Source organism: Mastacembelus armatus, chromosome 17 (assembly GCF_900324485.2).
Source record: "Mastacembelus armatus chromosome 17, fMasArm1.2, whole genome shotgun sequence".
NCBI lineage: Eukaryota > Metazoa > Chordata > Actinopteri > Synbranchiformes > Mastacembelidae > Mastacembelus > Mastacembelus armatus.
The window spans coordinates 16,439,060-16,465,368 of NC_046649.1; the positions used below are offsets into that span (position 1 = coordinate 16,439,060).

At 40.2% G+C, this 26,309-nt stretch overlaps 1 protein-coding gene across 2 annotated transcripts; it reads right to left on the reverse strand.

The window, feature by feature from the left end:
- Positions 1 to 398: 398 nt before the first annotated feature.
- rock1 (Rho-associated, coiled-coil containing protein kinase 1) lies at positions 399 to 25,906 on the reverse strand. 2 transcript variants are annotated; one of them, XM_026313019.1, is made up of 32 exons: positions 25,094 to 25,906; positions 16,279 to 16,360; positions 14,312 to 14,412; positions 14,056 to 14,193; positions 13,703 to 13,878; positions 13,466 to 13,550; positions 13,121 to 13,265; positions 12,844 to 12,982; positions 12,525 to 12,616; positions 11,897 to 12,056; positions 11,558 to 11,630; positions 11,380 to 11,468; positions 10,974 to 11,022; positions 10,629 to 10,764; positions 10,171 to 10,262; positions 9,823 to 10,069; positions 9,040 to 9,297; positions 8,083 to 8,243; positions 7,790 to 7,974; positions 7,181 to 7,250; positions 6,989 to 7,092; positions 6,653 to 6,818; positions 6,426 to 6,519; positions 6,261 to 6,346; positions 5,977 to 6,168; positions 5,725 to 5,890; positions 4,190 to 4,260; positions 3,957 to 4,045; positions 3,756 to 3,834; positions 3,330 to 3,591; positions 2,749 to 2,941; positions 399 to 2,483 (listed from the first exon to the last, which is right to left on the reverse strand). In XM_026313019.1, exons 1-32 carry the CDS (start codon positions 25,202 to 25,204, stop codon positions 2,435 to 2,437), a joined length of 4,140 nt encoding a protein of 1,379 aa, XP_026168804.1. In that variant the 5' UTR covers positions 25,205 to 25,906; the 3' UTR covers positions 399 to 2,434. The 2 variants fall into 2 exon arrangements, with proteins under 2 accessions (XP_026168804.1, XP_026168805.1); XM_026313020.1 differs by having other exon boundaries at positions 1,896 to 2,002; positions 25,094 to 25,204.
- Positions 25,907 to 26,309: the final 403 nt, after the last annotated feature.

The window sequence follows — 26,309 nt, forward strand, 5'->3', positions numbered from 1 at the left end:
GTCAGGGTTAGTGGTGCTGTGGAGGTTTGTTCAGAGCACAACATTTCTAGTAAGCAATAGTTTCCCCTCCATATTAAAACCTCTCCTGGGCCTCTAGTCTGTCAGTGATGCACAACGGATGGATTAACCTGCTGGAAGGCCTCAAGGAAAAACTAAATGCTGGCCCCTATTAAAATCCTGTGTGTACAGTTTTTCCATGCTGGAACATTACCTGGCTCAAATTTCTACTCCAGGGTAATTTGATTTTATGCAACATTTAAGCACAAAATTGAAATTATTAAGATATTAAAACCAGCTGCCCTCACTGTCTCATCAGTCTTCTAGTCTTGGGATGGTCTCATATATGGCCTAATAATAAAAAATAAATTACGGGTATAAGCAGTGAAAACTAATATACATTGAATGATAAAGATATGTTTATTGACATATCCATCAGTGCGGACTCGAATGCAATTAACCATGCAAATTATCCAAGACAAGAGTAGATCATAGTTCCAGTGCTTTTTTTTAACTGAACAAAAGTTACAAATAAAAAGATTGCAGAGGTATTCCATAATCCTTATGTCTCTCTCATTATATACACTGTGGGGGGTTTGCATTAACGGGACATTACCATGTTAGAGAAACAACATGAAATTGTTAACAATAACAATCATTAACACAGGTAGGCTCACTTTAGGTACACCATCCTGAAATTTGTCATAAGATATGGACCAAGTCTGGAGACTATTTTGACACACTAAACTAGAGCAATGTGTCCATGACGAGGTAATCTAATATATATTTTATATACTCAACCAGAGAACACAAGTTCATATAAAATCCTAAAGGTGTGGAGATTTCTTAAAAAAATAAATGGTGGAAGATTTCAGATTTGTCTTCTTTTGTTTGGGTGGGAGGGGGGAACAAAACAAAAAACAAAGATATGGCAGTAAAATTAATATCCAAACATTAAGGCACTAGGTGGGCCAAATGCTACACCTGTTTAGTCCTCTACAAATAATTTACAATTCAAACAGTGCAGTTTTACATTTGTTAACTTAATGTTTTCCTTTTGAACCATTTATCTATGAATCAATGTAAGGCAATACATTACCAAAAATAAACAATACAAGAAAAAAAAAAAAAAAAAATTATAGACAATGTACCAAATACACACACACACACACACACACACACACACGGGAAAAAACAAAATACAATTACATTTTAGAACTCCTATATGCCATTATAATGGAATTTTCCTTATGGCTTGGAGCAATAAAAATAATTATAATAAAAATAATGCATAGATTTAAATGATGATCTTGCATGCTCCTCACTCAATACATCTAATACTTATGTCCCAGTACTCTGTCCCAAACCTGATAAGTGACTGGCAGAGCGCTAAAAGTAAAGGCAAAAAGGCCAGAGACACTACATGAAGGCATCAGCCATTGTTTAGCTGGAGACAGAAGTATACTTGCATTTAGCTTGAGTATCTGTGAGGTGGGGTAAAGAAATTATAAAACAGATATTTGCTTTCCACCCCTGAGACACAACCACCCACTGCAGATATGCAATCCCTGTATGACAGTACCTTAAACTGAATACATACTTGCAGGAGTCCCAGCAAAACCCCCTTTTTACTTTTCCTGTTTTCCTTCAGAACTGATCATCTGAAAAACAAGAATGTCTCCACAATATAAGTCACTCCCACTGTCCATCTTTAGTTCGAGATGAGGGTGCCATCTTCTGGAAGAAATTGAGAGCTGCAAGTTTGTCACGTTGGATGATGGGTTTCTCTTTAATGTCAAAAAGAGGCAGAAGGTGGCATCAGGCCTCTTAATGTCCCTGGTGCCTTGCATCTGTTATGTTGCATTTTCCAGCGCTGGTTATTTATCAATATATTTTTCTTTTAAAGAATTTTCTATGTAATACAGGTTTCTCCTTTTTTGAGGTTGAGGAAGGAGGGAAAGTTTAGAGTCCAGAAAGTAAAAATCCAAGCGGTTCAGATGGTTAGCTGAAAGAAAGAAGAGAGACAGGTGTCCAGTAAAAGAAAGACAGTATCTTTGACTCTGTTAGTGACCCCATTAAAGTCAACAAACAACAGAAAAGCTTGTTTACAGACACGGCAACACTTAATACCTCTGCATCACGTTTGACACGCAATGTAAAATTCCTTAATGTGGACCATTCTAAAAAGAGTTTTATAATAATAAGTTAGTTACTGAGCCCAACAACACATTAGTGCCAATTAGAAAAACTAAATTCCCATGTGTCAATGGGAAAGAGCCTAGCGGTCAAGCAACAAACAACCAGGAAGTGTCTCAAGTTAGAAACTCCCAATAACACAATTTTAAATAGACAAGTTTAAAGCTGAGAGAATCGTCTCTTAAAAAAAACAAACAAAACAAAACAAAAAAAAAAACAACACTTTCTGAAGGCGTTCCTGTCAACAAGTGCTGGATGTAGTGTCTGCTGCTTGGAGGCTGGACTGCGCTCTGGTATAACACAGGAGACAAACAGCAGGTCACGTGACTGACTTGACCACATGTCAGCCCACCAGATAGGTTCAAATAAGACTTCTGACTGCAGCATACCCTCATTTTACTGCCTAAACCAATATCAGTGTCTTAGTGTATGTCATGCAGTTAGCTATAGCTATATGAACCTTAGTGACTGGAAAAAATATATGTAAAAAGAGTGAAAACCATGTATTTTAAATGACTTGAAAACCCAGACATTCATTCCAAATTGTTAAGTTACCTCAGCTTAGGATTCCTTCGGAAGGACTGATTTGGTCCAGAGCGAGTGGACATTGACCGAGGAGAGACTCTTGAAAATGAAGATGGCGGCGTCTTGGGAATCTTTTTTCCGAGGTGACCGATCCATTTCTTCTGCTCATCTTGGGTCAGGGCTAACAGAAGCATGTCCCGGGCAGAGGTCACATCATAATTTACTGTAGGAGGGACAGCAAAAGACAATAATAATCATGAAACATCACTGACAAACATGATATTTAAGTAACGTGCAGATTGTCAGGCTGCGGTTAAGGATTCTTTTCATTAACGTTCTGTTTTTTCTTGATTAATTGATAATATGTTTGGTCTAAAAACTGCCAAAACCAATATCAACTCTAATAGCTATTTAATTGCTTGCTTTGTCTGACCAATGGTGAAAAATGGTTTACATCATGGAAGACTAGGAAAACCAGCTAACTCTTAAGAAGCTGAAACATTCTTTTACAGCTACTTACTTGGGTAGTGTTATGTATTTTTAAGCTATCTTGGATATATGTAACTCAACCAAGTTTAAGCCAATAAAAACAAGACTGCTGACAGATTTACCTTTGCAAGGAGCAATAACATCCTCCTTTTTGTCGAGGTGGTCCTTGTGGCACTTCACGTGGCAGCGGCGGCACTCCAGTGCCGCAGGTGGCTTGAAGACGTGCCACAGAGGCTTGGCACAGGCCTCACAGTTGGAAGGGAAGTGATACAGAGTGGGGATGAACTCATGGCCTTTGTGTGGGAGACAGTTGGTCCGGTCGCACTGAAGGACCGCGTCCATGTCTGTGTCCTTTCTGCACTCCCCCTCGTTGGCATACAGAATCTGAAGACAAGGTCAAAGAGGCATCGCCCTGTCACAAAGCCTGCCTGAAAATATGCTCATTGCTGAGTCTGAGCATATCTTCAAAAATCTGACATTTTGACATCAGGATTTAAAAAAAAAAAAAAAAAAAAAAAAGCCAGAGACGACAGGAACAAGCCTCATACCTGGAATATCCTTGGAATCTCGTCTGTCTCAGCCCGGTACACATCTCCTTGTGTGACTGGTCTCACATGAAATAGTTTGCTGCACAAGAAAATTAGCAATTATACATTTGCCTCCCTATCAGCATTGTTACTTTGTCATTTTTAACATCCAACATCATCTGTAGATAACTAGCTTTCCTTTTCAGGAAAGTTGTGACTTACTCAATGTCTAGTACCATTGAAGGATTGGACTGTTCCTTATCCTGCTCATCGTTGTAGAACAGGATCTTCTTACTGCTGACCACCACATACTGCAGATATTTTAAAAAACAATGAAAGGAAGGCTGATATTACCCTCTGAGGGGTTGGAAGCATTTTCGTAGCAGGTTAGGACAGTGTAACCAAGTTCAAAAAATGCAGCAATACAGAGGAAATGCCAAATAAATGCAACATACCTGCTTCTTCCATCCGTATCTTTTGATATTAGCACGATTAGGAATTGACAGCCACCCCTCCAGTCTGGATTCTGAAAAGTAGTCCGGACGTGAACAAGTTATAAATATGTGCAGTGAATTGAAGACACTTTGGGAAGAGGCCATGCAGTGATTATATCCAAACTCAACTGGGAGGGAAAAAAAGTCAAGTGATAAAGGTCATAAACCATTTCAAAACAACAGGTGAACCCTTCAAGGAGTTCTGCCAGCACTGAAGTAGCTGCATTGGAGTAGGTGAAGAGATGGGTTTCAACATCTCATGCTGCTACTACACACTCCCCATAAAGGAGGAAAATATTAGACATTGGTAGGTCCTTCTTACAGAACTGATCATGTGAGAATTTATCATTTAAAATGATGTTACAAGCTCTATATTAAGTATTGCAGCAGGAATTAGTATTTTTCCTCCAATAAGCCAGATCACTCACTCCTCTCAGAGAAACACATGTGCACTATATTATTTGGTGTTAAAATTATAGATTCTAGTGCATGCAACTGAAACACAACAAGCTAAACAGGAACAGTGAACTCAGAGGGGCTACTCTTCTACATGTGACATTGTGAGGGAAGAGATTGTGTCCAAAATGAGCCATTTCGGGGGGAACATGCTGACAAAATAAATGAGAGTTAAGTGTTTGAAGCACTGCCACAAATTTAAAACAGCTTTTTCAAGACACATTTTGAAAGGTGCTCAGAGTGACATGGTAAACCTCGCAAAGGGTGTAGTCAGTAACCTCTGATCTAATGCAGCTATTGTACTGTTAGGGCAGAGCCTGAGACATTAAGGAAGTTCACTGCTGACATTGTCAAGTAAGATCTAGTTAGTATAAGACCTTTGGTTGGTCTGACATTTTAACAATTTACTCTTCACTCTAAAAGGCTTCTTTCAAATGTGTTTTATAAATTCCTCCAACAGAGATGGCCGTCTCACCTCTGGGAAACATACTTAAAAAAAAAAAAAAAAAAAAATCAAGGCCAAAAAAGAGACAACACACAACAGCTCCAGCACAGAACAGGCAAAAAAGACATTTCCACTCAGTTACTCACAGAGGGAAAGGAACAGAAGTTACAGATAAGAAGATAAGAAGAGCAAGGAGAACCGACTGGACATGAGGGAAATAAAGAGAGCATGATTTAACCACAGACAGCATACATGAAAACAGACCCAGAACAAGGAATAAATGCTACATCTTGTTTAAAAAGAAGCCCATCAGAAAACTGAAAATCAGCATATGGAACTATAGGAACAGTATGTCAATAAATCTGACTGCTCCAGATTTTCATTTTAAAATACACAACTTGAAACCACAGCTACCAGTAGTATAGACTGTTTAATAAACACCTGCCATTGAATCATTTAATTTAACAGAAAGGTTAGCACCAAAAAGCTGCATTAACTTTCAGTTAATTAAATTATTTAAAAAAAATAAATAAATCATACTAACTATTATTTAGGATTCTGTCCACATACAACCAAAAAATAAACAAAATCCTACCTGCGATGTTACTGTCTGTCTCGTCTGTTTGCAAACTGGTGACGCTAGAGTTATCCATGCGCTGTTGCAGGTCATTGAGTTTCTCCCGGAGCTGCTCGATGTCACTCTCCTTGCTGTCCAGCTGCATCTGCAGCTCAGTGCGATATGTGCACTCCTCTACCAGTTGCTGTTGACAGAAAAATCAATTGATCAATAGAAAGGGTAACCTGGCTTTATGATTCCAGGCACTAGCACCTTTGGATGTTAACTCACTGCCTGCATCTCGTTTAGCTCCTTCTGATACTTGATGGCCATGTGATTAAACTTCTCCTTCTCCTGGTTAAGCTCCAGCTGAAGCTTGCGGTTCTCCTTCTCCTTCTTCCGCAGGTCTGCAGCACTGTCCTTCTTCTTCTTGTCTAGCTTCATGTCCTTGCGATTCATGATCTCAGCCAACTTGTTCACAGCCTGGAGGATTGAGGAAAATAAGTAAGCCACCACTGTCCACTTGCATTACCAGTGACTGCAAATTATGTCTGACTACACAGGAGCATCGTTACCTGAGTCTTCAGTGTGCGTTCTGTGTGGAGGACTTTATCATAGGCCTTCATTTGATTTGCAATCTCCTCCTTCTGAGCCTCATACGCTGTCAAGAAAAAGAGAGTCAGAGTCATACAACATTATTTTGGTATAGCAGGAAGCAAAGCTCAACAAAGGGACAGTACCTTCCTCCTGTGTACGAATCTTTTCATTTAACTCAGTCTTCTCTTTGCTGAGGTTTTCCATATCTTTGGTCAGACTTCTGTTGGCTTCCTCAAGCTGCAAATAAATTTAAAAAGTATTATTTTTCCAACTTACATTTGAGCCATTAAGTATTATTGCTTTTACTGGAATTAAAAAAAAATAATGCTGTGATTGTGGATAAATAAGAATTGGGAAACATTTTGCTCACCCGTGCAATAGCCGATTCCTTCTCCCCAATCTCCTGCTTATGTCTAGTCGCTGCCTTCTTGTTCTCCTGGCTGAGCTCAAAGTACTGTTCCTCCTGAAGTGCTCGGGCAAGCTGTTCTGACTCGGCCTTGGTTACTGTCAGATCCAGCTGAGCAGACAGGGAGTCCCTTTGTCCAAGAAGCAACAAACTTAATTTAATAAAATCCTTGTTACTTCTAACTTCTTTGACAATAAAATCAAAACAAAAACATACAAACATTAGCTGGGAAATTATCAGTATGTGGATGGTTAAATGAATGAGTTGCAGGCTTGTGATATGCAGAATAAATCATCTGACCTTTCATTGCTCAACTCCTGCACCTTTTTGTGAACCTCTTGTACCTGCCGGTTCTTTTCTTCAATCTCCTCTTTTAGTTCCTTGACCTGAGTTTTGTAAAGTGTCTGAGGGAAGACAAAAATCATCGCTTAGCCCGTGGCTTTCACATTAAACAAGGATGACAGATGCACTAGAGAAAAGAGTTATACTTACAGAAAAATACTGTTCAGCCTCAAGCTGGTCCTGAAGTTCCCTCATCTGTCCCTCATTGCTTCTGTATTGTCTGGTAACACATCAGCAAAAATATTTAAGTATTTTCTAAACAGCTCATTGGCCATGCAAACAGAGCCAGCCTCAAGGCCACCTCCTGTGCTAAATGCAACTTGCTGCACTATCAGTGGCCCTGGCTGCAGTGCAAGCCAGAGGATTAGCAATGGAGTGGATGGAGCTGGACTCGGAGTAAACGCTAATCCTGTGGTGTAAACACGGCCGAAGAGCAGCTTTTGCATAGTCACCCTCTAAGCTGGAATAATAACACCTATTTGAAAATAGCAGGCAATTGTAGGGCAATTTACCCCTCGACTTTCAAAGAGCATTACTAGTGTGGTAATAACAGAAAATCAGACGACCTGGCTAGAATCACTGCCAGTTCGTTTAAAAGGAAAACTGGCATTATAGTGTAAAGTAACCCATTTTTCTGGTTATTCTGTTATGTTCACATTTCATTAGAAAATCTCAGATAATATGATTAGTGGATGAACAATTTGTATAAATAATCAATGTTATTATTACAATAGATAATTAAATTTCAGGACCACTCACTTGGTCATCTGTACCAGCTGGAAGTCCAGCGAGCGCTTGCTCTCTAGCGCTGTGTTGATCTCCTGTTTGAGCTGCTTCTCCGTGCACCTGAGACGGTCCACCTCCTGCATGCGGGTCTTCAGGTCATTCTGAGCCAGAACACGCTTGCTGGACTCGTGCTCTAATTGAATCCGCAGATTTTTCACCTAGAGAAAGAAAACATGATGATCAGTCAATCACAGACAAAGGGTACATGAACACTGTTAGTGTCTCAATATCAAAATATTACAAAATCTGTGCCAGGGTTTACTTACATCATCTTCCAGCCTTTCTTTCTGCTTCATTAGCTGCTCCATCTTCTGCACCGACTGCTTGAGGTCAAACTCTAACATTGAGCACTGCTTCTCGACCTCCACCACCCGACTCTCTGCTCGCATTCTCGCTCCATTCTCCTCCGACATCTTGTGCTGAACAGCTGGATTAGAAAAAGGAAAAAATAACTGTTTTCTCGGTGACAGTTTCAGTGTGCTGGGCACTTAGTAACCACAAAACAAATGTGATAAAACTATCCATCCATCCATCCATCCATCTTCTATACCCACTTATTCCTTAACCAGGGTCACAGGGACCTGCTGGAGCCTATCCCAGCTCTCTTTGGGTGAAAGGCAGGGGTACACCCTGGACAGGTCACCAGTCCATCACAGGGCCACATAGAGACAAACAACCTCACACACTCACCCTCACTCCACCGCGCTGCCCTGTGATAAAACTAGATTCACACAAATGATTATCAGCAACTACTGCTCATTTCCTCGATACTTTTTCTCTTCATTTTCTATTAAGAAGCACTGTTGTCAGATACATTTGCTCTTTTATTTTACATAAACTACAGTTAGCAGTGTATTGTGAAAATTGCCAACGAAAGGTTCAGCTCTATTCCAGCATCAGTTGGGTCCAAGGCAAGAAACTACCTAGACAGACAATCATTCAATTGCAATAACTGCTTTAGGTTCCTGCTTTAATATGCAATGAGGCAGTGTCCTAACATGCTCACTGGCTTACACTCCTCAAATTCCTCCCAGCCAAACAGCCCTGCAGCTGAGTTTGTTCAGATAATTAAAAAGAGATGAAGCACGAAGAGAATGGTGGGGTGAGAAGGAAGTCAAATAAAATGAAGAAGGAGAGGCAAAAAAAGTTAAGAAACAGGAAAGACAAAGTATGATATGATGCTTAAAACAAGTGGGGCATGATCCAACATATGATTGGCATACCATTCATGGCAGCTGATTTGGCTTCTTCAATAGATTCATATTTGTCAGTAAGCTGGGCCCGCGTCACCCTGTGCTCAGTCTGTTCCTGCTCCAGGCGCTGCTGCAAGGTCTTCAGCTTGTAGTTCAGGTCGATCTCCAGGTTGTTCTTTTCCTTCTCCAGGGTATTGCTCCTTTCCTGGGCCTGTTTACGTTCTGCCTCCACTTTGGAGAGGCTGAGTTCCAAGTTTTTGGTGTCCTCTTGCAGTCCTGCCACCCTCGCTGAGAATGGAAGATACGTCAAACAGTGAGAATCATGGTGTAATCAAATCGCATGAGGGTATATTCAAAATGTTTTTTTATAGCCAGTCGGATTTTTCAGTTTTTGTAACTTGACATACTGTCTAGTTAAGAAGATGACTTCATTGTGCTTTGTTTCCCCATTCAAAGATAACTCGCTGTCAGATCAGACTTGTCAGACTGATGTGGGCATCAGTGCCTGGGCATGTCTGACATCAGTGGGAGAGTGGGGGGTGGATAGTTTTACATTGAATTGAGGAAGCTGCTGCAAATGTCCGAGATTATGGGAAACACACTGATATCTTCAACTCAAATTCTGTCTGGGATGTAAACTTATTTTCTCCTATATCTACATTTGCTATACCACAGCACAGATTTGTCTTTAAAATCAGCTTTTTACTCTTCTAAGACAGTCAGATTTAATGAATATAAACACTGAAACCTGTGATTTGGTCAAACTGTCATGTATTTTAGTTGATTTTTTTTTTTTTTTTTTGCAAGAATTACCTTGCAGCTCCCTGATCTCCTCTGAGCCCTGGCTATAGTTTCTTCTCTCTGCGTCCAGGGTGCTCTGAAGAAGCAGGAGTTCCTTCTCCAGCGTAGCCTTCTCTGTGTCTGATGAACGACTCCTCTCCTGCAGCTCACGATTCAAACTCTCGAACTGGCTCATTGACTTCGTCATCTCTGTTTGGCTTTTCCTCAGTCTTGCTGCTGTGTCCGACTCCGCCCGCAGCAGGTCATTGGCCTCTTGCAGCTGTCAATAAAAACAGAAATGTCCAGAAAGAAAAATAAAAGTTTAACACACTGTCCTCCACTGGTCCAGACCATGTGCATGTCAGTATATTTCTACTGCACCTGATTCTGCAGCTGGGCAATCTTGTCATTGGAGGCCTGTGAGTTCTGGCTGATCTTTCTCAGATCTTCAAGTTGTTCTTTTAAAGTTGACACTAGACCAGAAAAAACAAAAAGATCAGCCAATACAACCTCTGATGTATAATGTGGTGCACAGCATATCAAGTCTTCACACAGCTTATAGTTTATTAATCCACTAAGTGCTGTATTCTGTATCTAGCCAATGGGAAATTCATTAGATCTGTAGTGAGCAGTAAGTAAGATGAAGAGGTCACATCAGGACACCAAATACCCAGCTGGGGAATATGTCTTGGTTAGATCAAATATTACTGAGAGTGTAACGGCATTACCACATAACAAAACTATGTTCTAACACCGACTGCATCACTGCTTCTCTCTGCAATTACACCATAATTGCAAAGTGTCTGATTCCGACGTCAGTAGCATCTCATTATTTTTACCCTCATTCTCCAAATTGCGCCTCTTCTCGGCTTCTTGGTCAGCTTTTCTTTGGTATTCAGTCAGTCTGTGCTGCAGCATGATCTTGTCTTTCTCCAGAAGAGAAATGCTGGCCTCTGCACTCTTCCTCAGGTTTGCCTGTGGCAAGGAACAACAGAGCAGTTATGGTGCAACTAAACCAAACCTTAAGCTTAAGGGCATGATTTTAAACAGTAATTTAGTCAGCTTTATTGTTTTGTGTTAGGAAAAGGTAAGTGTCATAGTTGCAGCATATATTTCATTGGTAAGGATCTAATTACAGCCAAAAGTAAAAGTAAACACTGTTTTCGAAGAAGTTACAATTTCACCTCTTCATCCAGTTCTTTCATGATCTTGTCGATCTTGGTGTTTGATGTCCTAGGGGAACAGAATGTGAGAAAAATACACAATGTCTCTCAACAATAGGCTGAAGTTAATGTATGCAAAAGCCTGGTTTTGTGTTTTAAAACAATCAAAAATGGTCAGAGGCAGAACGCATAGTGATACTATGTTATAATACATTTTCTATTGTCCTCCTTGTATTTTCAAATATCTCAGCTTAACTAGAAACAGTACAATGAAAAAAATCAAATTGAATATGTTCTTAGTGTAACTCAACTTTTCATTCCATATCTCTGTACCACAGCTGTATTTTCAATCGGTCTACGAGACTGAAGAATTGGAATTTTAAATAAGTAAGTACCTTTTTCTATGTCAGAGTAACCTGCTCCGTACCTGCATTTCTGCTCCAACTCATCCTTTAGCTGCATCTCACTGTGGAGCTGCTCCTCCAGCTGGTAGATCCTCTTCTGTAGGTTCTCCAGCTAAATCCAAGCAGACCACATGAACTTACAAGATCAGATGGAAAACTGGAAGAAAATTTGCATCTTTAAGCTTGTAGTCTACTACTCACATGGCTCTTGTCTTCCTTTGTGGAGCTGCTATGTTTGTCACTGGTCTTTGAGGTGGTGGATCTGCGCAAAACACTGAAAAAAAGACTTCTGGTTATCTGTCAATGATTAAATTAAAACATTCTCTAAAAAGGAAAGTAATGTCTAAAAGAAGTAATGTCAACTATGACAAGTTGAATTCTGAAATGCACAAGGAGTGCAGTCTGACTCTGTGGATTGCTTCTGAATTCAAATATCATCCAGAATTTTCATATATGCTGTTATGTACATAATTTAGTTTTAGATGGAATCAAACCGATTGTTCAGCACATTCACGGCATGTAGCAAACTCTCAGACTTACTGTTGATTGCTGTAGTAAGTGAACCCTACAAAGGGAAGCTGATTGCCCACAAAGGCCTTTGGTATGGGGAAGGTCTCTTCCTCTCCCCGGTCCTCCTCGATTTCATCAAAGTTACTGGTATCAATGTCACTGCTCAGTTCAGGCACTACTGGAGCAGCCGCTGAACATGACAAAAGGAGAGAAGGTCAATGTTGATTTTTAAAAAAATTTTTAGATTTATTAAACCCAGCAAGGAATTTTGGCCAACACCAAAATGCTGACTTCAGCCTATTAAAGTACTAAATATAAAACCACTAAAAGAAGTGACTATAGCAACAGCATTCAGGCCTACATTTTTAATCTTTCTCTGCTCCATTGTCAATCAAAATATACTCTGAACTGCTTACACTGCTGTTGGCCTAAGAAAATGCTGTGCTGCCAATTACTACTCCAAGCAGGAATCACGTTTAGCCATGGAAAGGATATTGAATGAATAACTCGTCTACAAGAATTTCCTGCAACTGTCTGCAGTAGGTCAAATGGAAAACATGTTAGCTGGCTACAGGATTGCAATATCAGTGGGCAGACTGCCATCCAAACTGAGGGGCGTGAAGTTAATCTATATTCTTAGCAGTGAGAATGTTCTTACTCTCTCTGATGTTCTCCCAGGTCCACTGGTCATTCTTGAAGAAAGGATGTCTCTTGATCTCCTCTACACCATTACGACCAAGTCGAACTTCTCTGTGAAATTCAGGAGTGAATAACGAATTTATAAAAAAAAAAAAAAAAAAAAAAAAAATTTGATATTTATACAAAAAGGCACATCTTTCATGGTGTATTTAAATTTCTATTAATATTAATTTACATAATGGCCCTCTAAAACAGAAAACTACCCATGCCTAAACAAGGAAAAGTCCTAAGAAAAAGACCCTCTTTATGGTCTAGGGCTTGGTCTGGTGCTATTTTACCTGTCAGTCAGGAAAGCACAGATGAGATTCTTGGCATCGTTGGAGATGTCGCTGTCATCAGGAAAAGTCAGGGCATTCTTGTGGTTCATAATTTTGCTGTAAGTCCCCACCAGTGAGTCTGCATAGAAAGGAGTGTCACCTGCGCAACACAAGACAAACAAGAAACAATTATTACTTATATGTCCATTGTAAATTTCAACAAACATAAATAGACAACACAGACAGGTGGTATGATAAATGCAACCTCAAATAGCTGACTTCATCAGCTAAAACTCACCAACTAGCATTTCATACAGAAACACTCCCACCGACCACCAGTCGCACTCTCTGCCGTAATAGCCATCTCCTCCTTGGGATTTCAGTACCTCAGGCGAAATGTAGTCCGGAGTTCCCACCGCTGTGTCACATCGTACCATACCATCCTAAGGGGAGAAAAATATACATAAACAAAACAAACAAAACCACAGTCTCAATGCTTTTCTGAAATCCATTCCAGATCCATTAAAGTAACTGGAGAGGATTCTAAGATGTTTATCATGCATGACTTGAATTTTGATACTTTACATAGTTTTTATATATGTAATCTGAGAAGAATTAAAAAATGATACCACAAATGTTATACCTTGTTCATTTTCATACAGGTCCCAAAGTCTGCCAGTTTTAAATGGCCTGCTTTGTCTAGCAACATGTTATCAGGCTTCACATCCCTGCAAAGACAAGAATACAGTAAACTCAAAAACAGCAATGAATATACAAAATGAAGAAGCTGCTGTTCAAAACGAAGAGAAACAGACAATCTGATTTGTATTTTAGACTGCAACCAATCTGGAAACCAAACCAAGTAAGAAGATGCTGTTACCTGTGAATGAAGCCCATGGAGTGAATTCCATCTAGAGCCAGCACCACCTCTGCAGTGTAAAAGCGGGCCCACTTCTCTGGGACGTCATAGTTGCTCATCAAGTTAACCAAGTCGCCACCAGGCATGTATTCCATCACCATGTAGAGGTAGCGGTCATCTTGAAATGCAAAAAAGAGCTGCAGAATAGAAAAACAAAAATAATATCTAATTAAAACAATGAATAAAAACATTTAAAACATCACTTATTCATTTCAGACTTACACATAAAGCTGGGTTTATGTGTGACTGTCACACACACAGTACTATCACACTAGTGTGAGTAGTGTGGGGTGCGATTTTCTCTCACATCATACCTGCACCACCCATGCACTGTTGGCAAAAGCCATGATGTCTCTCTCCTCCCAGAAGAAAGCGGAGTCCGACCTCTTGATCATCTCAAACTTGCTCAGTAGTTTCATGGCGTATACTTTGCACGTGGCTTTGTGTCTTACCTGTAAAAAATAAAGTTTGGCATATTTAAGTGCTTCTCATAAACATAAGTTGTATCAGAGCAGAACATAAGAAATCTAATTTTGGTGGTGAATAAATCAGTAACAACAGATTTCTTACCAACTGCACCTCTCCAAAAGCACCCCTCCCAATAACTTTAACCACCTCATAGTCCTCCGCTTTCATGCGAAGATCACGAATTTTACTAATGGTTTCCTTGTCTGGGAAAACAAACAAAGACAGACCATAACAAAAAACAGAAGTTATGCAGGGAACTATAATCCTCATACTGACCTTTAAAAACAGTGTTATCCTTGGCCTTGTACATCGAAACATTAGAGCAAAATCTGTGATGTTTAAGTTATTATAGTATGAAAAGCACTTGCAGACTATGGATTCTAGTTTGAAAAAAAAAGAAGTTTCTAATAATTGAATTCTACATTGAAGATGAGCACCGTGACTTTATCCACTCAGTAACATTTGGGTGCCATGCACATTCATGGGATCATCTAGCCTATTGGCAAACCGAGCAGAAGATGCTGACGGCTCCTCTGCACAGCTGAGACATGCTGTTTAGGGGAAGTTTGCTGCTTACTGAGAGTTGACCTCTCCCTAATGTAACAATGCTAGTTCCCCTAAGGGCGATAGTATTTACTGTTCAGCCAAATTTGGTTACAGCAGGCCAAGAAGGATAATTTTCAATTCACATGGGTCACAACTGGCACAGGAACACATGGAAAATGGGAATGCGGGTGCATCCAAGTTCAATTGATGTAAAAATAAAAAGCAAGTCTTGAGTTATTAGAATAAGATCATTTCAGAGTGAGTCATTTCCACTCTGGGCAGAGGTTCCTGGGATCATGATCCCTCCTTGAAAAATCCCAGAGGACCAAGAAGACATACACCATGTTTAGAAATAGCCCAAATAGGTTTTATGTTGCTGTTATACAGAGAATATCCTGTATCATTCTGTTTAATAAGTGTGGGTGTGGAGGGGGATTCTTTCTTGTAGATACCGGCCTACAGCACATACAATAGAGCAATCAGCTTATACAAAGTACAGTATTCAGAATAAAGATCCCTTCAGGCAATGCATGCCACGGAGGTCCAGTGTCTCACAAGACAGCCAGTCCATTAGTCCAAATCCATCAATGTATTTCTAACACTTGGCTGCTCTACACAAAAGTAGAGTATCAAGAGTACTTGAATGGATGTCTAATGGCAGTTTGTGCCCCAGGGTTTACAGTGACTTGGGTTCAAATATGCAACACTGAATTTTAGTTTCTCTTAAACTGATAAAATGGTAAAACAAATCTGGCTAAGCCTGAAAGATAAGTCACTGTGTAGATGAAAAGAAGACTTGGCTCTTTAACTTCCTTCCTATGTCTTAGGAAGGGAAGCTGTGCCTGCAAATTCAGGCAAAATAAATGAATAAAATTCACATCTTTAGTTAGTTGTTAAATACTAATAACTGATGTATGAAAAGGGCACATACAAGAGTCACTGCATTTACATACAGGGAGAGTATTTAGGGTTACAACAGAGACAGGACCAGAGGACAGTAAACATATGGTTAAAGGTGTTTTTTTCAAATTACAGGCTTGTCTATATGTAATTCAAGAAATTAAAGATGTATATCCGCAAGACATAACACTGGCTCCCTGCCCCCACCTCGGAGCAAGTCCTGTGACCAACATGAGAGTTGCTATTTCCAAGAAACAGAAATGCAGAAAATTGTGCAGTTAAAGTAGATCTATTAAGGAGATTTAGCGTTACTCTCAGCCTTGGATTGACTTTTTTGGTACCGTCTGAAACAAAATAGTTATGGGTGCTCCTCATTCTGAGAGCACTGTGAAAAAGAGAAGGGATCATGTAGGTCACCAGCCATTTATGAAAGCCCCTTTGTTGGGGACACTAAGCAGCAGACACCTATTGTGTCCAAGCCCACATAAATCTGATGACCCAAAAACAGCCTTCTTTTGAGCCCAGGCTTATACCCATATGTAATAGGACTCTGGTTAAAGTCAAAGACATGAAGATATAAACAATGAAGGACGACATATGGGGGGAAGCTTGATGTTACTTACATCTATTCAAAAAGTTGTCAATACTCTTGTTTTTCCTCAGGGCGGGAAAGTCAAGGTCATACACCAATGCATCCAAGCCATCCTGAGGAGAGAGGAGAAGGGTTATTAAGAACGCAAACAAAGCTATGCTCACTGCCACTCCAACAACATCCTACAGGATACAGAAAGAAAATAGTGTCCTGTTAGTCACTATACAACACCTCTGAACAGACTTTGACACAAAGCCAGTGAGCTTCCAGGCTGGATTACATTAACAGCCTAGGAGGGTTTTTAGCTTATTACAAACAGCTGGATTTCTGTGCTACTGCAAGCATTCCCAGTTTCATAAAGTGATTAATAACAAATGGTATTTATTTAATTAATAACATGTTTGTTACCTAGTTTAAATCATGCAAGGACAATACTATGATCAATATAAAAAATGAAATAAACCCTTTCAAACACAAGCAGAAAGTCTTACAAACTCTTGCCAATCATGCAGAATAAGTAACAATGTCAAAAAGCTGAATAAGCTGAACTGATATCTCAAGCATTTATTTGTGTTGTTGTTTCTATAAAAGGCTCCAACATCATTTACTGTAACAAAGCCTATTTCCAAAGGAACTAAGCAGATTTTAAGATTTTATCCACCCACCAGTCATTCTGGCCAAAATGACCAGAAGCTTAATTTCCCACCCTGGTTGAAAGGTTTCTAATAAAAGCAAAGAAAGAATCTAAGCAACGTATGATCACTGAAGCAATGGGGTGGTGTGACTTTATAATATAGGGCTGAGACACCCACTGAAGTTAACATTTCTGACTCCCCCTTCGCAACTTTAACAGCAGTGTCCCTGTGTGATAGAATTGATAAATAAAACTGAAAAGGATCATGCATAAAGACCAATTTCAAATAATTATGTGACATTTATAATACTGGGACTTCAAGAGCTGTAAACAAACACACAGTAGAAGCTATCTTGCTTCTAGCCAGGAGTATATGTGCCACAAGCAGGATTAAGAATTAATCTAATCTTCCATAATCCAGAAAGGCTAAAACAAGACAGGAACACAAACACTTACTGTGATGTGTTCCCTCTAGTGTGTGTGCCAAATGATGAAACTGAATATCTTCAGATACTGTCACAGGTCAACTAGCCTACACTGTCTTTCTTCAAAGATAGGAGGTAAATATTACAGCTGAGCAGCCCATTATATATGAAAGATGACAACAATTTCACTTGTTGACATAAGATAAATTAGAATTCAACTCACTGCAATAACAGGAATCTTGTCATTCTTGATCTGTGGTAAGTAATGACAGATTTCTTTATGCACCTCTAAGCAAAACAATGATGACACACAGTGAATCAGCAGATCAGACAAGACAAGGAATCCTCTTAAGTAACTCAGCAGTAGTGTTCAGGGACATACCCCCCTCTATGAGACATAAAACAAGCAGACACCCTCCGGGATGGGTGGAAACAGGGAAAAAGGCAGGTGGGAGGAGAAAGAAAAGATGGGAGGTGAACAATGGCTGGTGGGAAGAACAAAAGAAATGTAGACGTTCACTGAGACAGAATGTGGGAAATTAATTAGAGGGTGCACTGTGCTCAGTACACATGGCAAAGCTGAGAGCCATCATCTGCTCAGCCTTAAAATACAAAAAAAAAAAAAAAAACTTTCAGAGGGAGCATTTACACAAGGCACACCATAGGCTGTGAGAAAAAAGGCTGCCTTGTTGGCCATACAGTATCCAGTTAGCCTGCACTGGAAAAAAGAAAAAAAAAAAATGCTGAAGAACCAAGTCCTTCAGGACCCTAATCACAAGGCTCTGTGCACAGCAATGTACGTTTGCATAACTTCCTGCCACAGAGAACTCTGGACAGCCACAGTAAAATTCCTTAACAGGACCATACACGTCAGAGAGCTATTTTAGGTATGTGGCCAAACAAGTTCTCAACAAAAAGTGAAGGAAGGGAGAGGAAAAAACTCCATCCTAAGCAGAGCGTCACATAGTGAGCCTTATTTTCAATCAATACTAGCGCTTAACACTGTGACGGAAAGGTGGAGGGAGTGGAGCGCTGCTGCATGTGGGCTTGGTAGTCCAATAGGAGAACAAATGAAGGAAAAAACAAAGAAAATCGGAAGACAGCCATGCTCAGTCTTCTACTGGGTGACAAAAGAACCTGGTGCAGTAAGTGAAAATTCAGTGTTGCATTGTACAGAACCATGAACTGAATTGGTAAATAGAACAAAGCTGAGTTAAGGCACCAACAGCATCTATCCTTGTGGAACGAGGGCTGTATCAAGATATTATTTGTATTCAGACATACAATATAGATCAAATCATCTGTGCCAAAATATGTAATTCTATATACCTTGATATAAATGTAAAGGAAACACAACTGACAACCTCTTTATGGATAAAATTATCAAAGTGCGTGTTTTAGCTAATGTTGCATATTTAATTCCTGACAATGATGTTAAAGCCATAAAATTTCAGTAATGCCTTACTGGATTATTGCTCATTGATTTGCAATACGTCCTACGATGGCCTTCCAAAGATATTTAAGCAATAGCGGTATAAACAGGATTGCAAAATCTATCTATAGACAAATTAATGTCATTACTATAGTTGTCGTCATATGAACCAAGCCTAAGAGGTGTGCCTGAAAGCCTAACACGCAATATATTTATCTGCAACATTAAGACTCCTTTGCGTTTGTTGATATTTCTACATTATGTTTAAACTCACCATAAAGACACATCAAAGACTGCGTCACCAGGTTCAATATATGAATAAGAAATGTAAGTTACCTTGGGTGACTGATTTGTGAACATAAAGGTTGTTAGTCAGTGATCAAACATCATCTGGCTCTGTTTGGTTTTAGCTATCAAACCACTCAGTGGTGCAGTCTCCAGCCGGCAGCAGCAACATGGCTCAGCCCGAAATCAGCCCCAGGCTATGCTCAAAAATATTAGGTTAATGGCCCAAGATCACTGACACAGCTCTTTCTTTGCTAGTAATTCTGAGCAATTTCCAGAGGTGAAACTGTTCCTAGATAAGCACTTCTACCACACTTCTTGGATTGCTGAAATTTCCAAGGGCTTAGGAGTTTCTGGCTGCTTTCCAGGGAAACCAAAAGGGGAAAAGTCATAAATTATCCAAATCTGCAGCACAAGATGAGAAAAAGGCACCCAGAGGAACACCAAATTCTAAATTAATGCAGCTCAAGTCTTCAGTCAATGAAATATCATTATATGCTTTAGGGACAGTTTTCAATCAACCAGACTGGAGCATGTGACAGTGTTATTCATCCATCCATCACCTATACCCGCTTATTCCTAACCAGGGTCACGGGGATCTGCTGGAGCCTATCGCAGCTCTCTTTGAGTGAAAGGCAGGGGTACACCCTGGACAGGTCACAGTGTTTAAAAATTAGTTGAACTATGTGTTGTTAACTGACAATACTAGAAGCAAAAAGCATGCACAAACGTCCCTCGGTGCAACAAGCACTGGGTGGTAGCAGTCCACAGGTTATGTCTCATTATGTAGCAGTCTTAGAGGGGAAAAAAAAAAAAAAAAAAACTTGCTGAGAAAACAAACCAGTTTAGGACTCCATGTTATCTTATTCGTGCTGATGCAGAGAGAGACACATCCCTAGGATTACTAAATAATAATAGGAAAAGCCATTTCATCACCCAGTTAATGAAATGTGGTAATTATGTTAAGAAATGTACAGTTACACAAAACACACAAAGCCAGTGGCTGACATTACATATGGCAATTATTTCTTCAAGCTTTAAGGGAGAGAACACCACACACACAAGTTCTTTTCCAGACATTAAAGCCTGAGTTAAAATTTCCATGGGAGACTCAGCCACATCATCTCTTTCGGCATGCCAGCACAAGGCATGTGGACTGGCCTATGTCGAGCTCTACTTCAGACTTCCTCTTCTGCCACCTCTTCAAGACAATATGCTTTCCACATGTGAGCAATTGTGCAGACAGTCATTGAGTTTGAAATGCAAATAAAGGCAGTTCCTCTGCTGGTTGTGCATATGTAAACAGAAATGTGATCATACAAACCAGTGATGCCATTCAAAGCTTGAAATGCCACAATGCTTCCTTATTGCTAACTATCAGATATAGACCTTAAGGTAAAAATGTAAATCCAGGAGAAGATCCATCTTCTTCTCTGGAGTTTTTTAACTTAGTAACCTTAGGAGCCAACATGAGAGTTTCACTGATGTTTTTTTTTTTTTTTTTTTTAAACTAAACACTTGGTTCACACTCCTTTTGTACACTCCTACTCTACACAATATCTACTGACAGGAAATCCCACTTACCTAGAAAGAGTGCATATCTAACAACTCTACTGGATAAACGGCAGTGACAGTGAAGCCGGGGGTGGCAAAACAGGGGCATTCCATTTCCTTATGAGGTCCCAGTGACCGAGAATCACTGTCAAAAATGCTTTCATGTCAAAGTATAATTGAGTTATTCCAACAGTGGAGAGAACTCACGTGTTTCCACTGACTGAGCTCTGGATTCTCAAGCAAAATTCTGCTGCCCCGCCTGCACTCACTGGGATTTCTGACCTCACCCCGACAGATAACCATCTTATTAAACACTGACTGAGCTCTCCTTCACCATCTACACTGGAAAGAGGTCACAGAGTCCTTTGCAAATATAGTATACTAACTCAGACCATAGCTCTTAAAAAAGATGAAAGAAAAGCAGGAGGGTTTAATGTTAAGTGGGTTAATCAAAGGAAAAGGTATTCTACTATTGAAACATTGAACCATTTTAGTTTCAATTCCTGCACATAAACAGTCAGTTGAGGGAATGCAGAGCTACAAATAGCTCAGTCAATTGTTGCTCCCATAGCCAAAAAGCTGAGTAGAGCAGTTTACGACTGACAGCCCTAAACCTTCCTAACAATAGGGACAGATCAAAAGTCAACTATAATCATTACTACAAATACATGTTTTTCAAAAGCAGATGCAATTCATTCTTAATCCACAAATGTTTTCTATATTTTAGTCAATCACAAAACATATAGTTTAAATTATTGTTGGCTATTTTCCAAAGCATACCAAAAGTTGACTTTTTTTTTTTGTTGCTTACAGACAGCTTGCTATAAAAGTCAACCTGCAGAGATTTGAAAAACATCTGTAACATCTGGTGATACCACCATGAACATTAAAGACTTACTTCATGACAGAGATACATTAACCTTTCGTAGCCTTGAGCAGGGACCACTGGCAAAAACATGATGTATGAAGTATTAGACTAATACAGTGCATATAGGCAAACTCCGCACAATAAGTAACTTAAGAGGCTTAAACTGAACTAAAAAGAGTAAATGTGTGTGATGCCATACAGAGCTCAAAATGAACAAGTTGTAGCTAATGATGCTGGATTATTTCATTTCTAAATCTCAAAGGTATATGTCAAGTAAAAAGTACTAGCTGTACCCTCTAAACACCTGACTGACAATTATCTCCCTCTGTTTATAAGTCTAGAACCCATATAGTCTCTTTCTGCAATGTTACTGCAGGCAACACCTCGCAGGTACGGTTTGTTCATTAAAAGGCAAAGGTTACTCAGACAAGGGAAGGCTATTACTCAAATTGGACCTTAGCAGATTGACTATGCAAGGCAATTAGAAGGCATACTAGTAAAATAAGCCTTCAAATCATTCTCAACACTCCACCAATACTCTGTTTTAAGCAGCTGTGACTGAAAACTGTCTCTCTGCTTGTGCAAGAAGCCTTGAACCAGTTTTTATAGACCCTGGTTTTGACTCTAAACGCCTTACTCTGAAAACGGACACATCAAATCTTTGTTTGAAACATAAATCATGGCAAATTTGGATAGTGGCATTATTCAAGGTGAAACAAGTTAACATAAGTAAGTTGAGACATGTCATTTGATAAAATGTTTTCATGCATGCTAACAAAAATGACTGCCAACACAAAAATATATATGGACAATGCTCAGCTCATTAATGTCATGGAGTTTTTAGGTAACATTGTCAGGAATTCTGTCTGTTCAGTAGGCTCTTCATAGTGTGCCCAAAGCACAATGACTTTTTCCATGCAGATAAGGTGCTCTTCTCTCCAAGCAGGATTTATTTTGGGGGTGAAGATAAGGGCGACAGGGTTAGAACACAGAGCTCGATGGTCCAGCCAAGAGCTGAGCGGTAAGGTGCAAATAGCGTAATGCCATCATTACATGACACAAGCCTGGCTTCTATTGGGGAAAAAGTATATTCCCAAGAGTGCTGTACTTCAGTAAAGAAAGCAAAGCCAGCTCTAGACTCAGGTATAGAAACATGGCGACTAAAAAGCATGCATTGTGCATTTCCAAGGAACCTATTACTCACAGCTAAGCATGCAGGCTGCTTTATGAGCTAAATCTCCTGATTCACAGTCTTCAGAAACATGAGTCTTCAGTCCACATAATTTTGGTTTATGGGTAGAGAGCAGAGCCCACACCCAGCTACCTCAGAGCTCACTGCCTGGTCTCAGCTCTCTCAAGATATACAGAAAAGCTTTGGGACACACAGGGGACTCCGGGTCAGTCAAAGACAAGAGGTTATTTGATTAGCATGGAATTTTATTAAGCTGTGGGTGGAGTTGCATGGTGGCAGAGAGCCTCAGCAAAAGGCCTTCATTCATTGATCTGGGGAGATTGCAGCAAAGGGGGAAAAGAGGAACAACACCCTTGTGTGTGTGGCTGCCAGCAGGAACAGTCCCCACAGAGTTCTACCATTAAAAATGCAGAGTGTGTGCAGTTTTAGGTGAGTTTAATTGCCTCTGCAACAGAATCAAAGATCAGACTACGCAGTTTTTTTTCCAAAAGACAGCTATCTAAAGCAATCTATACACAAAAAATGCTCCAGGTTTGATGTGTTTCAGGATAAGCCAACCCGCCTCTTCCCAAACAGCTTCCCTGATGTGCTTTTACTTTGTAGAGCTGGCTACACACTAGACAATTTAATGTCCGATTACAGGCCCAATTTGCCCCACATTTCCAGAGTTTTCAAGGGTTTCAAATATTTGTCTGTATAATCCTCAAGTGTGTGGTGTCCATATAATTATTTTACTGCTCCTGAAGGAGTCGGACCCTTCCCAATATCTAACATGTCTGAGATTTACAATTCCTGATCTGGCAGCTTCTGACAACATCCACAAGGGCCAATGAGAACGAGCAGACCAGGATGCATCACCAACCAAATGTTGCATATTTTTACAGCTCACAAACATGGCAGCAAACAAAAACACAACACAGCCTGAGCTAAATGAAAGAGAAAAGCGAAGGCCAGCTTTTAAAATTATGGCAACAACGTGAGTGCCCTTATTATGCCATACCACAACAGGGTGAACAAGAAAAAGACGTGGAGCGTGAAATCACATTTGATCACACAAGTTTCTGCGAGATCTCATGTTGGTGAAATTGCCACTGTGAAATCATTACTACAAACGGCGGGTGTGTGGTCTCACGGTCCGGCTGAATCATCCAGTGTGTGCGTTTGGAGGGTTACAAGATTAAAACTGGGTGAGATTGTCATGTCTTTGGTCTCCCACATTTTAAAATCGGTGGAAATTTGAAAATCATCTAGTGTGTGGCCAGCCTAAGCCAGCTAGTACACCTCGTATGATACAATCCAATCACAGGATTCATTATTCAAAGTGTATGACTTTACATGAACAATTCCTGAATGAGTCAACCCACTACTACCTGTCACTTCTTGCTGGTTTGAGCAGTGGATCCTAGTTGAAAACTCTCTAGTATCTGCAAACATAAAACAAAAGCCCGAAGGACAATCCCAAGGATCTCAGGCCCAAATGTTTCATCAGATTACTCACATGAATTTTCGTGTAATCACAAATTATACATCTGTGAGTACCTGTTTCTATGAGTCACAAAGAGCAAAATCCCTGTGAAAACACTTGGTGCCACTGTCACCTAAGGCTCATGATATCAAACAAACACTTGACACAACAATATTGTCTTGGTATCCACTGCGTAGTGAGTCAGATATTGGGATTACCGCATGTAATAACCTACGAAGGTGTTGCTTTAGGTTTGAGCACGTGGCAGCAGCTGCCTTCTTTCCTCAGACAGGAGATCGACTTCATGAGTTGTCACACATAGACAGGAAGCAGCAAACTCCTGCCAACAGGTGTACTGATGCAGCTGGAGGCCTGCAGGTTCCAACAGGCTTGCAAGCAGCCTATCACTTCAAATAAGGCACAGATAAGTAAATCTAGACAAAGCAGCACACCGAACTACCCACTTCCTTAGGATCTAAAAAGCCCACTGCTATGACACCAACCATTATCAGTTTGTCGTGGGTGGCAGGGAAGTCAACTCAGTGGGTCAGACTCGATAACACGGTTTGTTAAAACTGGCTTAAAACAAAAATAATCAGGCAAAGCAACCTTGGTTTTGTGGAGATCAGAAACACATTTGCCATCTGTCAGTCTGCTTTAGTTACCATTGCTTTTTAATAAATTACCCTTCAGTGATGTCAGCTTATCCACTACACACACAGTAACGTTACAGCGCCGTTAAACATCGATCATACTGTTAGCAATGAGTTTCATTGTTGTTGTGTCGAGCTTACACAGTACTGGAGGTTTCAAACTGTTGATGGGTCACTTTTTGCAAAACCCACAGGAGTGTGATCTTGTCTAATTATACCAAAGACATTCAACTGAGAAGACTTGTCGGTCTCAGAAAGAATTTCAGCTCCAAGCAGTAGACTAACCCCGAATGGCTGACTCGCTAGCTACCTAGCCAGTTAGCAAGCTAATAACTTACCAGAAGACAATCCGTGTTTATTTCTGATTTGGGGTCGCTCAACATGGCATCGATTTTTTCAAATCGAGCCACCATACTTTCCCCAGAAGACATTTTTGCTGTTAAACTCATTCCCGATATTGGGCTACGAACAAAAACAGTTCAGTGGCGAGGCTAGCTAGCTTTAGCATACAGCGGTGGCTAGCTAGCCAAATGTTCTTTTCTTCGTATGAACTTTCCAGCGGACTCACACAAAACACATCGTTCTCCTCTCAGTGAAACGGGTCAGGTTGCGCCGAATATACAAAAGCCACATTTTCAGAGTCGATAAATATTTCCTCAGTATGAGTGGCACAAAACTTCAGCAGCAAAAGAGAAATGCAGCGACAGATTAGTCAGGATGCCGCCGGGGATAAGAGCTTAAAATGTTCGTGCATCCAAACAAAAGATAATTAAAACTTGAACGTAATGACTAATCGCACAGTTTATGGGAAGCTCAGTCCAGCTCTCTTCCCATATTTGTGCCAGGCCCTTGCAGAAAACGACAAACCAATCTGACAGCTCAAAAGTAGAAGTGGTGGAGAAAAAACTTCTGCTTCTTCCAAATTTCGATGAGTTTAAACGGTGTCGTTACAACGATTAACGTCAGTCCTTCCGCTGCATCTCCTGCATTGTCATTAGCTGTTGGCGGTGTCCCGTCCAGGCTGCTTTATGCATCAGCCCGAAGACAGAGAAAACAGGTTTTGGTGTGTGTTAAATTTCCGAAAAAAAACAGCAGACGATGCCCGTTTTCTCCCACAGCCTGACCAACATGTCCGCCTTCCTGTTCAAACACCCCGGAGAACCAACTTCAAAATGCCATGTACTGCGCATGCGCCAAATAGTTAGTACGCGCACGAAGGCAACATGTTGCTGCTACCTAATTTTACAACTGAAATGTAAGGACCCCATTTAAGAACTAAAATTAAACTAAATTAAATTAAATTAAATTAAAATTACCCACGTGGATTACAGATAATTCTGGTTCTGCACTGTACTTACTTATGGTTAACATCTTTGGAAATTAATGGAATTCAAAGTGATCCATCCATCCATTATCTTTACTAGCCTATTCTTATTTAGGGTCACGGGGACCTGCTGGAGCCTATCCCAACTCTCTTTGGGTGAAAGACAGGGGTACACCCTAGACAGGTCACCAGTCCATCACAGGGCCACATAGAGACAAACAGCCTCATAC